The sequence below is a fragment of the Trichinella spiralis genome (assembly GCF_000181795.1).
Source record: "Trichinella spiralis strain ISS 195 chromosome Unknown Scfld4, whole genome shotgun sequence".
In the NCBI taxonomy this organism is placed as follows: Eukaryota; Metazoa; Nematoda; class Enoplea; order Trichinellida; family Trichinellidae; genus Trichinella; species Trichinella spiralis.
Genome location: NW_003526943.1, coordinates 634,006 through 648,727, shown reverse-complemented (window position 1 = coordinate 648,727; position 14,722 = coordinate 634,006). Strand labels below are relative to the sequence as shown.

Here is a 14,722-nt window from a genome sequence, read left to right as displayed (position 1 = left end):
AAACATTGCTAATTACCTTTTTAGTAAATTTTTTAATAATTTGAAATTGATGCCGTTATAAGCTGTTCTTTGACGTTCTAGATGCATTTACTTTTAAAAATTCACAATTCACCTGATAAAAAGGAAATATTTGATGACTTAAATGCTACATCAATTTGTTACTGCTTGACATTGTTCTGCTTCCACTACAAAAAATCTTTTAATTATGAAACTATTTATTATTTAATTTTAAATTTTATGCAAAATAAATTTAAAAATTGGGTACGCTGAAAGTTAAAAGTAAATTGTGCGTAATGTTATATTTTTTTACGTCAATTATTGTATAAATAGCTTCACTTTTACAGCTTTAAATGTTCATTATTACATGACAATTATTTAAAAGTACTACAAAAGCATATTTTTCAATATAATTTTAACCGTGACTGAAACGCCCAAGTCAAATGAAGCCTTGCTTTAGCACAGGGATAGCCAAAGTGGTCGATATCAACCCTTTAGAATCGATGGGACTATCTAAGGCAGGGGTGCGCAACTTTATGGCTACTGGAGGCTGCATTCAGCATCCTTATTGTCATAACGGACGCATGTGAGCCCAACCACATTGCCCATTGTAATCCAATTTTATTGAAAATCTACCTATGTCTAATGTTATTTGAAAATCTTCCTACGACCGCGTTTACGCCAATTCCAAAAGCATGGAATTAGGTGCATAACAAGAAATACTTTGTTTGCCGAAAATTTATTCAATTTAGCATCGCTCATCCACGACCGCAGGTTGCGCACCCCTGATCTAAGGGGTCGATAAAAACTTAGGGATCGAATGGGGGATCGATGAACTCCAGCATCAAATATGAACTTTGAAATCCTATCTGAGGAGTTTATTTCATGGAGAACTAATTCATAACAATAATTTATAATTTTCTGAACTATCAAAAGACACCACAAGAAAGGAACAAAGCAGAGGAACAGATTGAACCTGGAAATGCGTGGTTTACATCTAAAACTCACCAATCTCCAGCCAAATATCAATGCCCTTGCTGCTATTTATCAAACCACATCCTTCTCATTAACGATGCCAAGTAATTAAATAAAAAATTATCAACTACCTTCAACTTAATCATGAAGTTATTAACATTATTATTCACATGAATACGGCCATTATAGGAACAGATATGCAAATTGAAGAAAGGATAATTGAAGGTAAAGGTGAAATGAATATGATCGAGAAGGGTAAAAAGGGTACCTTATAATAAAGAAATTTATCATTAATAATATGTATTTTAAAAGATTGGGGGTCGATGAGGCATCAAGGAATCATAAAGGTTACATGATACAAGAAGTTTGCCTATCTCTGCTTTAGCATAACAAAAGTTCTACCGTAAACTACTAAAAAACTGATAGAATAGTTTTTTGCTATTATTAGAAAATATTTTATAGTGTCGTAAAAGAATTTTTTTATTTAAAATTGATTATGGAATTGTTGCTTTTTAGATTACACAGAAATTTATGAAAATTGTAATATGAAGTCACCAGTATGTAAATGTGTCTCTTAGCATAATGTTCAATTTTTTCAGATGCAATAAAGAATACACTGACAAAATATTAATGTCGAATAAATATTCCGTCATTAAGTCAACATAAATTTTAATTGAAAACCGATTCTGTGAATGATTTATTTCAATTTAAAATTGGGAAATTTATCCAAAAATAAAAATTAAGTTGAATAAATATGGCAAATAAATTTCTCTTTCTTACCGCATATAAAATTGCTAGATGTTGAGATTTCTTTTTATTCCACAAGTGAATGATAAGAAAATGTGAATTTTTGGCACCGTGATCAAATAGAATAATCGTAAAATAAATTGTACTCAGCTTAGCAATTCAGATCAGAACACACCTTGTGAATTATGTTGAAAGCAGGAAAATGATTACTTTGCTCATAAAATAAACACTTATAATGCATCTATTGGGAATTTGAATAATTTTCCTTCTCACCTAAGATAGGAACATGAAACTTTTCCTTTGAGCTGTCACAATTGGTTAATCATGATTCATTCCATTTCTATAATTCACTTTGTTGCAGTTTAGTTCAATAAATATTTTAATATTGTAATTTAGAAATTTTTCATTTAAGTGTAAAATTAGTTTCCATTTCAATGTTTACTTTGCATCAGAGAATTTTTGCATCATTTTTGCTGTTGTTGATAACAATTTACTTTAGCACCGTTTTCTTATTAAAAATGCAGGCAACAATCTGATTGTTTTTTAGAAGCTGAAATTTAAAAAGCCTCTACAATCATTTCCATCATCAATTTAGAATAATGTTTTGATAACAAACTTATTTTTTATGCAAAGTATGATCTTTCGAACGAACACTATATGAAGTCAATGTTGTTGATAAGTAAATAAATTAACAGTAAAACTTTTATAAAACGAATATTTTAAAAAATCCGTTTTTTGAAATATAAACCAAACATTGCGCATATTGCAACTGTGATGAAATTAATTTAATTTTAAATAATGAATTTGAATGCAAACTTCTTTGGATCAGATTAATTGTCGTGTACTAATAATAATAATAATGTAGTAAAATTATCATGTAATTATATAACAGTTATTAAATTCGTATGAAGATGCACAATATATAAAAAAATTTATAAATTGTTATGATAACAATAGCATCTAATTTTAAAATAATGGAATCAGTGTAAATATTTTGAAATGATTTGTTAAGCATAATAAGTATTTTTAAAAGATCAGTTAAATTTTGATTTTTCAATATTTTAGTGTGTTGAAAAACTTGTATGCTTTGGATTAAAAAGAAATTATTTTATTAAGTTTAAGAGAAGGAAAAAAAGATAATTGCTGTTGGAAAAAAAGAAAAGAATAAAACTTTCATATCTGTGTTAATTTATGAGATTGATTTTTAAATATTAAAAATGTGTAGATTTCAAGAAAAAAAAGAAAAAGAAAAATCAGTAATTCAATTTAATAAATGCAAAAAAGTAGATTCAATTTGTAGTATGCCTTGTAGTTGTATAATGTAGAATGTAATTATTTTGAATTTGTAATAGTTGGAATAGTTTGTAATAGTATTCAGTTGTTTGTCAAGATGAATGATGAGAAAAGTTTCTGTTAATCAATAGAATCCTATTTGAGCTTTCATTCTATTCAAATGTGAGCTGCACATTTGTGGCAGTGTGAGCGTCCATTGCCAATATGAAATGGCAGGTAACATTGATTTTCTGATTGTCCGTGTACGGTGTTCATCTTGATTGAAAATCAGAGCAGCTAATGTTTGTCTTGTCAAGCAGCATGATCAGTGGAAAACAGTCGCACGCTCTTCTCGAAGGTGGTGACAGTTTGAACAATTTTTATCATTAAAAAAAATTAAACTACTCAATTACATATTTCAGATTTAGAGCGGTCAATTATGCATTGGTTGGACAAAGGTGATGTTAAAAATTTAGAAAAATTGGTTCTACTTGGATTTGGTGATCTCTTATTAGGTTTAATAGACGATGTCAAACACAGAGCAAGCATTAAATTTCTACGTCAACTTCCTGCTTATCAGGTATGACAGTGATAAATTAAATATAAAAAAAACAGAAAATAAAATAGAAAATATTATAATATGCTTATCTATAGAACAAGATTGATGCCATTCATCAAGCAGTAGAATGTCACAATTTACTTTTGCTTAAAGAATTGGTACAACGACAAAAATTTGCCTTAGCCAGAGACAGAAGTGGTTCTACAATACTGCACAAAGCTGTCATCAATAATGATTTAAGCATAATTTTTTGGCTTCTTAACAAATATCCACAAATAATTGACGCTCAGGATCATGTATGTCTATTTTTATTTTTAATATTAACAAACTAATAACAACAATCAATATATTCCACTTTTACATTATGTCGATATTATTATCCCCTTTCAAATCATGCAGCACTAACTGCAGAGAATGAAAAGAAAAATTGTTGAAAACGCTTTTCATTTTCAATCTATAATTTTTACAGTTAATCTTTCATTTATGAAGTTATAAAATACACTATACTTAAATTTTTTGCATGTGGAATTTAAAAGTATTTGCACATCTTTCTGTTTTATTGCAAGTAAGAAGTTTATTTGGACAGATAAAACAGAGTTCTCACACTAAGCTGAAACAATTTTTTATTCCAATTCATATATTACAAAATTTAGCTAAACTATTCAAAAACTTTTGAAATATTAAAAATCTATACAAGAAATCTTTGCTTTTAGCATGCAATTCACATTATTATTTACTGTATTTAATTTCATTAATTTAATATTAATCTTATGGATTAATGGATTAGCTAAATTTAATTTAAACATAATTTTAAGTTGTTTAGAACAATTATTGATCATAACCAATGATTAGAATATTATATAAAAAATTTTTCCACATTCTTTGTTAATTATTAATTTAAAAGACTATTGATTTCATATTAACTACTGCTACTAATAATGATAATTTCTGGATAAAATATTTTCATGTCTAACCTATTTGCATAAAAAAGTGCTTATATAATGTATATTTTGTTTAGAACAAAAGAACTGCTTTGCATTATGTAGCCGTGATGCAGCAGTGCCAAGATGATAAAGTTTATCAATTTCTCATCAATGCAGGTGCAAGTCTGGACATCGTTGATTGCGTAAGAAAATGAAGACATTTGAATTGAAAAAAAGAGGGATTATTAAAATTTTTTTATTAAGAATCTATTTCAGCTTCATAATTTTTTAAATATCTTTTATAAAGCATTATGATGATTATGACTACTTTTAAACTTCTTTTCTTTTTTTGAATAGTAATGTAAACACTAATCAGTCAACAATTCTGCTTCAAATATTTGTATTTTCAATTTCAAAGTTTCTTTTCTATTTTAATTTTAAAATTTAAAATAATAAATGTAAATAAAATAAAATTTTCTTTAAATATAATTTCTATGAGAAGTGTTCTGCATCATAAGCGACCATTTATTGTTATTTTTTTGAATATTATATTGCTGCTAGTTGATGTACTGTTGTTATTTTTGTAAAGAAAAGGAAGTATGAAATAATTAATAATGAATTTTTAAAATAGGAATAAATGTAAAAATAACTTACACTATTTAGAATGGATGTTCACCCAGAGATTACATTCAGAAGCCTGATTTACTGGACCGATCAACGTTGCGCTGTTTCTGTAGTAAACAGAATCACAATTTGTCCCATGAATTCAATTACTTGCTAAGTCTTTGGTTACGGGAGGGTCGCGTGACAAAATTAGCCCAGCTAGTATTCAGCGGTTGTGGAGACCTGTTGCTTGGTAGGCATTCAAGTCACCCATCCAGTCAAGCATTTCTCCAAGAAGTATCCACATATTTGGTAATTACTAATTCAATGCATCATTTATTATTGCAAATGCTTGAATCTAAATGAATTTCTTTTCTCTTATCAAGTTATATAGTATACATTAATTAATAGAATTTTGAATTTTATTCAAACATAAGAAATTCTTCCATTTCAAGAAAAAGCAAATTGATATTGTTCTATACATATATAATGATGATAATGTATAGGAAAAAATAGCGGCAATACATGAAGCTATTGAAAATGGTGATTTAGAAAAAGTTAAAATATTGTTGACTGCTAAAAAGTGGGCAATAGCAAGAAATCGTTTTGGTGCAACTCCACTTCACACTGCTGTTGCCAGTGACAAAGAAGACATTCTCCGTTATATCTTAGAAAAATATCCTGAAACAATAAATTCAAAAGATTACGTAAGTTCAATTCATCTAAATATTAATAAATAACATATATTAGTAGTGTATAATTTATTTTATGTAGAAAATTAAATACTTTTACCGTTATAAGAAATAAGAGAAGGTGAACTTTTAACAAAGCAACTTTGGAATGGCTAATTTTTTATAATCTGAATAATTTTTATAATTATCACAAAAATAATGAAAACTAATAACCTCTAATAATACTGATCATACTGAAATGTTTAAGAAACTTCGCACACCACTTCATTATGCCATTGGAAAAGGAGAAGATAACTGCTGTTATCAAGCTTTAAAAGAAGCCGAAGCTGATCCTAATGTGATTGATTGCGTAAGCTGCAATGCTTTATTGCTTTTATTTTTTGTATTCAACAATTAATGTAACAATAACGAAGACTGAAAACATCTCACATACCAGTATTCAGTTTCAATTTCAATTTTATCACTATAAATTTTCATGAGCTTACAATTCAATTTCTGTAATTTTATAGTAGAAATTTAAGTTTGCTTTCATTAAATGAAAACCTTCTTCTATTATAAAGCCTTTCTTTGTTTATTTTAATTTAAAGCCAAAATTAGTTAAAAAACAAAAAGTAATATTTTGAATAGATATGCTGTTTAGTTTCAGGATGGTCACAAGCCAGAGTTTTACTTACTGAATCCGCAGAAGCTGTCTTTCAATTTTTCACGAATGCCATCTTATGAAACTGCCGAAAATTCTGATGTCTCCAGTTTGGATTCATTAGATAATTTGGAATTATGCACAAAATCAGGTTAGCAATTAATATTATAGTCCTCATAACAATTTTTATTTATAAAATTATTTTAAAGTTTATCATTACATTACATTACATTACATTATAAGTTTAAAATGCATTATATTTATTTTCAAGTAGTTTTAAATTTTATACGTGAAAAAATGATTTAAAATTTAAATTTCTTTCAGTAAACTATTGTATCTTGTTGCTTTATGAAAACGCTTACTAAAATCGAACCTTTTTCTGTTTAATATATTTTAATAAAATTCATTTCTTTTGTAAAATCCTTTGCAATTTAGGCGTTCATTTCTCATTGTTAGGTCAAGAAAAGGAACCGATAAAGCCAACTCTTGTTGAGCATGAACGGACTAGCTCTATGCCACCTTTTGTTGAATTTCGTCTAAGCTTGACAAGAAATATGCCCCTTTCGCCAAATGTTCAACGTGTATTGCAGACAGTTGGCATCCCGCTAACCGAAGCATTAATTGAAATAACAACCATAAGGCCAATGCGTCCTATTAGTTACATTGCTACTTTTCTAAAAAGTTATAGACAAGAGGTGACTCATTCTTCACTGCCCTAAATTTTTGTTATTGTTATTCAACTTGTATTATTTAAATAAAATAAAAGCAAAAAATGTCATATTCATGGCTTGCTTGCTATGCTTTAAAAAATTCACAAAAGTACTCAAAATTGCATCAAAACAGTCAAAATCGAAAATGGCTTTATTGCAACAATTCCTTATCGTTTTTGCTCAAGTTATCAATTTAAACCAATTATCGCATGCTTTTTACATAGAAGTAAATAAAATAAAAAACAAAAATTTTTCCTATAATGAAAAATATAGTCATTTAACAAAATATCAGGTTTACTTTAAGATTAAATAAATGCAACAAAATAATTTAAATTGTCTCATTTGTAACTCGCTTAACAGAAACTATCTCTGTCGTGTTACACCATTGCAATAAATTAAGTACTACTAAAATTGCGTTAAATGTTTAATAACGCTAATAAAAATAAAGTTTCATTGCATATGCTTGCTAGTTTTTCTTTACATAATTACGGTAGAGTAATACTTGACTATCATTTCTTAATGCAGTCTGTAACGTTGTTTAACTTTACTGAGCGAACAACGTTTTAACAAAATACTTTACTTTTGATTTTTCTGTTTATTATATTTGACGTTAAAGGCAGAAATGGTTCATTACAACTTCAAGTGCATAACAGTTGTTCCAACGGCGCAGGTGATGGATTAAAAATTAAATGATTAAAAAAATAAAACATTTGTTTCTTTAAGGAAATGAAGGAAATTTTTCTTTCTAAAACCCAGAGAAAGACACCAACTGTAGTTCACAGGCATTATGCAATTAGTCGAATTCGTGAATTTTATTCTAGAAAGGTGAAATTTATGCAGCAGAGCGTTCATGACAAACTGACATTGATTTTGGATGAATTCCCAAAACTAGATGTGAGTGTTATGCTTTTAAGATTTTAACGTAATATGATGTTGTGTTTTTTGCTTTTATATATTTCTGTGCAATTCTGTCTTGTTATGATTGTTATGAGTTTTGTGTTTTGTTATAAATGAATTATATGTATATGTGTGTGTGTATTTTATAGGAAATTCATCCGTTCTACGCAGATTTAATAAATATCTTGTACGACAGAGATCATTACAAAATTGCACTTGGTCAGATAAATACAGCTAGACATCTTGTTGATAAGTATATTATTTTTTATTATTATGTTGCATTGATACTAATGTATATTTAATCACGAAGAATATGATGGTGAAATTTGAGTAATTGAATAAAATTAAATCACTGAAATAGTTTTTTTTTGTTTCGGAAGTTGTTTCAGAATTAAAAAATGTTTGGAATTTAGTAATATTTTTACAACTTAAAGTTAACACTGATTCAAGTAAATAATTTCAAGCATTCGTTCACATCTTGACTATTTTAATTGCAGTAAATATTTTAATTATTAATACTGATAGTTTGAATTGCATATTGCTTTATTTTTAGTGTTGGTAAAGAATATACTCGTATGATGAAATTTGGCGACTCATTGTATCGTTGTAAAATGCTGAAGCGAGCTGCGCTTGGAAGGTAAGTGTTGATGGGATTTAACTTTATAGTAAACTTTGTTTTCAATATATATATATATATATATATATATATATTTATTTATTTATTTATTTATTTATTTAAATCATTGCTTTATCAATGCTGTTGCTATTCTTTTCTTAGAATGGTGAAGATAATATCTCGACAAAAACAGAGTTTTGTTTACCTTGAGCAAGTGCGGCAGCATCTTTCAAGATTGCCTTCTATTGATCCTAATACGAGGTACGTTTGAAAGTTTGGTTTTGCCATTGATTTTAGTTGATATTGATTTATAGAACTCTGATTATTTGCGGTTTTCCAAATGTTGGTAAATCGTCGCTTATAAATAAGCTGACTCGTGCGGATGTTGAAGTCCAGCCTTATGCATTCACTACAAAGTCTTTGTATGTTGGCCATATGGATTACAAATATCTTCGTTGGCAGGTAATTTTCTACTTTGCTATTTGCTTTAATACGTTTGTAGTAATGGGAAATTTTTAGGTGATTGATACTCCTGGTATTTTGGATCAACCTTTGGAAGAACGAAACACCATTGAAATGCAGGCTATTACGGCACTGGCTCATATTCATTCTGCTGTTGTTTATATTATGGATATTTCCGAGCAGTGCCATTATGGTTTAGAAGAGCAGGTATATTTCTATATACAGCTTTTTGCACGTGCAAAAGAGATTGCGTAAATGAACTTCTTATTGTACATTATTTTGATTTTTTGGGCATGTGTGTTTTTTGAATCTTCTGCGCCAATTTAAAAGGTGTTATTATTGATATTTTTGTTGATTTAAGATCACGTTGTTTGAAAGTATTCGTCCATTGTTTGTAAATAAGCCGGTTCTGATTGGTTTAAACAAGGTGGATGTGCTCAGAAAGGAAGAACTTTCTGAAGAAAAGCTGGTAATATATTATCATTACATGAAAGTTTATTCTTTTCTTAGAAAAGATGTTTTTTTAAGAAATTGCTGAAAGCAGTGGAAGATGCAGGTTTCCCAATGTTTAGCATTAGCACAGTAACTTTAGAAGGAATTATGGATTTACGAAATGAAGTAAAATGTTATTATGTTAATTTCTATATACAATTAATATGAATGTTATAAATGTATATATATATACATAGGCGTGCGATCGTTTGTTGGTGAATCGAATTGATGCGAAACTGTCATCAAAAAAATCAGATTCCATTTTGAATAGGTTGCAAGTAGCCATGCCACCAAATCCGAATAATGTATAAATATATTTCTTTTTCTCTACCAATAATCTTGCCTAAATTTATGTTTTTACTTTCAGTCTAGACCACCATTTATACCTGAAGCCGTGCAACGTAAAAGGATGGCAATGTTAACTGATCAGTCAAAAGAGCGAAAATTATTGGTAATATTTTTTTGACGACTATATATTAATATCATCAGTTATAAAAATAATTAATAAGTGAATTTATATTTATTTGTTTTAATTTTGTCATTCTTTTCTTCTTTAGTTATCAGTATAGTTTTCGAATTTGTTTAGCATTTTTAGCAGAATGAAATTATCGTAATAATAATATAACATAATATAATAGGATTTTTTTAATCTTTTATTTTTTAATGTTTATTGTGTTTTGTGAGAGTTTCACATACTATATTATTAACAGTCATGTGAACATGGAAACATGGATTGCGAGATTAAGAGAGCAGATTGAAAAGTTTATTTTACATACAGTATATTTTGATTTACAATAAATTCAAATTTGAATAATTATAGGAATGTCAAATTGAAGCTGAACTAGGAGATGATTACACTTTGGATTTGAAAAGTAAGCAGTTATAAGACTATTTGCTACGATTTTTATCTTTCAATAGCATTCTTATTTTAGAAAATTATCTGTTACCTGATGAATGGAAATATGATAAAATTCCAGAAATTTGGGAAGGCCATAATATAGCTGACTTTGTTGATCAAAAAATTGTGGAAAACTTTGAAGCATGTATGAAAGAGGAAGAATTACGAGAAAAAGCTGGCTTATATGACGAATGTGAAAGTGATACTGACGATGAAAGCGCAGTAGCTTTAAAGAAACAAGCTGCATTGTATAACTGGATTGATAATTGCATTACTATAAATGTATTTAAAAAACTTTTTTACTTTGTAGAATTCGTAAAAAGCAAATGTTGATCATGAAGGAATCACGAGAACGAAGATCACATCAAAAGCCTCGATTGCCTCGTCAAGGAAGAAAAGTAAGCAATGGTTTATTAATTCTTATGACAGTATTAATGAAATATTTTTACATTGTAAAATGAATAGCATTTGCAATGTATGTAATTTGAAATATGTATTAATGGTATTTATAGAGAGAAAGAAGCGTTGTTCGTCTGAAAGAAGAAATGCAGGATCGTGGTTTGCATATTGGAAACAAACGAATGGTATGTATATATATATATATATATATATATATATATATATACGTATATTTTTATAATTCAAATAATGATTTACTAGACAATATTATTAAGTATTACTGAAAATGATTTTTAAAAATATTTAGCATCATTTATCTGAAAGTTCTGTGGCACCGAAAGCAAAGCGAATTAGAAGAGATTCATCTGCTGTGGGATTGCGCGGTACATCGATTTCGCGTGATCAGAAAGGCATCAAGGATGAGACGGTAATTTAAATTATTTTTTACTATTATATATGAAAAATTGATGTTTTGTTTATTTAGATGAGAGAGAAGGCACAATCTTTGGTTAGAAAATCGCAAAAGAAATTCCAACGTAAAGCATTAGTTGGAGAAGCTGATAGAAGAATTTATTCTAAAATGCCTAAACATTTATATTCTGGAAAGAGAACTTTGGGGAAAACAAGAAGTCGTTAAAAATTGTTCACTTGAATGTTATAAAGTTATTAAAATGCTTAAAATATTAAAAATTATAAAGTTATTTTGCTATTATATTTTGGAAAGCTAACAACGAAGGAATGCTACAAGCAAGTCATGCTGTAAATAAGAATGACGGTCTGTGTGGTAACATTAAAAATTTTTTTTTTAAGCAGTCAAAATGTTTAAAATATTCTCACATGACTTGATTGCACATGTATAAAATGCTGATTTTCTCATTCAGGTACAGTTATTTCTACAAACTTTCTATTGTTTAGCAGAAGTTAGTGGAAAGAAGTGACTTCTTTCAAATTTGCAACAACTAGAAATTTGAAAAACAAGCAGCTTAATGCAGTGCTATGCGCTCTGTATTAAATCGAGACGGCACTACTTATGGGATGCTTTTTAATTTAAAAAAATTTCTGTGGAATTAGGTTTCTTTATTGTGACGATAGAAAAAGGTTAACAAAAAATTTGAAATGTAAAATTGGGATACTTAATGATAGAATTTGCATTTAATAATTTTCACTTTAGTCAAAATAAAATGAACATTACAAACAATCATCATATTACTTATTTTAATCAATATTCAATACCAATAATTTAATTTTTACTCATAATCATTATGTAATGCATGAGGTGTCATCAGTGATATTCGCGGCGAAAAATAACACACATGATTGCCTAATTTCCATGCTAAAAAATATGCCATTTTCTAACCCTTTCGGGCCCACCGTATCAATTTTGATACATAATGTTTTATGCCCCATAGCTATTTACTGAAATGTTTTTGTTAGCCATGCTTGTGTTTATGTATTTTTGACATTTGTCTTAACAATATTTTATTGCCATTTTTTTCTCATCTTAGTAGATTTTTTATAATGCGCCCTGCTGTACAGGTAGGTGAGACGAAAAAACATGAATTTGCATTTTGATGTATAAATTGAGAACTGAACAGAATTTAAGGATAATAATTTTTTTACTAGTAGATGCTGATGTGAAGATGATGTTAAAATTAACTGCAGCCTCTAAAGATTTTGGGGTGCTGAGTAGAGTTCCTTAGAATACCTGTATCAATTTTGATACACTGGGCTTTAACGGAAACTGCGCATCATGTTTACTACCCTCAGCGTACTCAGATTCGCTTGCCCAACCCCGTATTACTTTTCTGAGAAAAATCATTTAGGATGTCTAATGAATTATTGTCAGATGCAATCAATAACATTTCTAAAAGTTTTGCACCATCGCTCATATTTATTACTGAGATCGCGTCCTCACTACACGTCTAGTAGTTGCTGTGATTTGGTAGTTGCTGCCCCATGCACCTGTCAATAATTAAACGTTGGAATCCCAAACATTAAAAAAATTACAACATGAATATGGGTGGCATAGACCTGAACAACATGCTTGCTGCTCTATACCGCATCGAGCACAAAAGTCGAAAATGGACCCGTCGCATTTTCTTTTGGATCATCAGCACTGCCATGACAAATGCATGGCAACTGTATAAGAGGGACAGAAAAGAGATGCCTGTAACATGCACAGGCACATTGGACCTACTAAGCTTCACTTGCCAAGTTAGTCAGTCCTTGTGTCTTGTGAACTTCCAGAAGCCATTCTCGTGCGTCTTCTCCAACGCCACCCCTGACGTCAAGACGATTGGGAAGACGACCAACTGACGTCTCAAGAGAAGTAGCAAAGGACCAAACTAGCCACTGGCCAGAAATCACTCAAACGCGAAGAAGATGCAGACTGTGTTCTAAATTAGCGACGTGTCTGTGCAAAAAATGCAGTATTTACCTATGCCTAAGTAGCAACAGAAACTGCTTTACAGAATTTCATAAATAATTATTTGCCTGCCAATTACTGCATGCCTGCGTACATAAGAACAATAAGCGTATGCACAATTAGTTATAGAAACGTGTACTCCTTTGAGGCCCAGTGTATCAATCTTGATACAGCTCTAAAAATGGCAATAATATTATTCAAACAATAAATCCTATTAGAATTTTCATAAACACACCATAACATGTTTAAAACGCATATTAAAAAAAATTTTGCTTCACAGAAAAAATTGCTGGTCTGAAAGGGCTAATTATATTTACTCATAAATTGAAAAAATTTATAATATTGTAAAATATTATTTTTATTCTGTAACCAATAATTGTGTAGATTTTAAAATTTATTATGATAACTTAAGCAAATAAAAATATTTTAAATTTTAAGTCATTAAAATGAAGCTGATACTGAATAAAAATGTGAATATTTATGTTTAACCTTTTGCGCATTTCCTGTATTCATGAATTTCTGCAGATAACTATTTATAAAAAATGATTATAATTATATATGTGTATATTAATGTGATTATAATTATATATATATATGTGTGTGTATGTGTGTAGGTATGTATTTAATGACTGTTTTCCTTTAAAACAGCCTTTCAAATAACGTTTTGTTCATCTTTCCTGTTTGTTCATGATTTTTCATTCTATAATAATTTATGTACTACAAAGTTGTTGCTGTATATGACATAATTTCAAAACCTGAATTTCAAATGCGCATCAGAAATGAAAATTGTGCAATTTTGTAAAAAGCTACTAATACAATTAACATATTCTTTCAGAGGCAGTGGGAAATGATGATTGGAATTTTTTGAAAAGGTAAAATGAAAAAAAAGCATGCAAATTTGTAAAACAAAAAAAGAATATTTACAGTAAGTATAAATTTAAAATGATGTTTTTCAAATGTTTCTATGTCAGATTTCAACATTGTCAGCGCATTTCAAAATCAGGTTGAAGTCGTAATTACATGCACATTTTTATAAATTACGTTTTGATTTACTTCTTCATATATCAATTAATTAATACAAAATTTGGTTTTCATGGTAACAGGTACACAACTTAAATGAAACACTGCTTAAATGAAAAGCAATTATAACAATGATTCCTAATTCCACATTTAATATAATTAAAGTCATTCCAAGTAAGATGTGTAGAAAAGTATGATATTATATTTTGTTTCTTTAGCAAATACATATTTTATGCAATTCAGAATTACTTGAAAATTACAAACAGCAGAAACTGAAAATTAAAAAACTTAAAATTTAGAAAATACCATGAATATTGTTATTATTATGAATAATAAAAAACTTACTTGTGGAAACATCTTTTTTTCAATAAGGGAAGCATTTTTGATAAATAATA

The 14,722-nt window shown here is 28.7% G+C and overlaps 2 protein-coding genes across 2 annotated transcripts; both read left to right on the top strand.

Moving 5' to 3' along the window:
• The first annotated feature begins 3,291 nt into the window (after positions 1-3,291).
• Positions 3,292-11,519, top strand: Tsp_00145 (nucleolar GTP-binding protein 1). Its single transcript, XM_003375910.1, has 26 exons — positions 3,292-3,358; positions 3,414-3,571; positions 3,646-3,846; positions 4,569-4,676; positions 5,137-5,388; positions 5,583-5,783; positions 6,016-6,117; positions 6,415-6,559; positions 6,844-7,103; positions 7,735-7,788; positions 7,842-8,012; positions 8,165-8,268; positions 8,569-8,652; positions 8,794-8,892; positions 8,946-9,093; positions 9,151-9,300; positions 9,455-9,562; positions 9,622-9,711; positions 9,783-9,890; positions 9,953-10,036; positions 10,406-10,457; positions 10,518-10,731; positions 10,794-10,881; positions 10,996-11,067; positions 11,190-11,309; positions 11,367-11,519. Exons 1-26 carry the CDS (start codon positions 3,292-3,294, stop codon positions 11,517-11,519), a joined length of 3,393 nt encoding a protein of 1,130 aa, XP_003375958.1.
• A 1,373-nt stretch (positions 11,520-12,892) lies between these two features.
• On the top strand, positions 12,893-13,198 carry Tsp_00146 (conserved hypothetical protein). Its single transcript, XM_003375909.1, has one exon. The coding sequence runs from the start codon at positions 12,893-12,895 to the stop codon at positions 13,196-13,198; it is 306 nt and encodes a 101-aa protein (XP_003375957.1).
• The last annotated feature ends 1,524 nt before the right edge of the window (positions 13,199-14,722 follow it).

Excerpts from the sequence above, each read along its gene's own strand:
- Tsp_00145 (XM_003375910.1), top strand. The coding sequence starts at position 3,292 with ATGTTTGTCTTGTCAAGCAGCATGATCAGTGGAAAACAGTCGCACGCT. Across the intron at positions 6,118-6,414 it reads ATCCTAATGTGATTGATTGC|GATGGTCACAAGCCAGAGTT; the intron begins GTAAGCTGCAAT and ends GTTTAGTTTCAG. Across the intron at positions 10,732-10,793 it reads TTAAAGAAACAAGCTGCATT|AATTCGTAAAAAGCAAATGT; the intron begins GTATAACTGGAT and ends TTTACTTTGTAG.
- Tsp_00146 (XM_003375909.1), top strand. The coding sequence starts at position 12,893 with ATGAATATGGGTGGCATAGACCTGAACAACATGCTTGCTGCTCTATAC.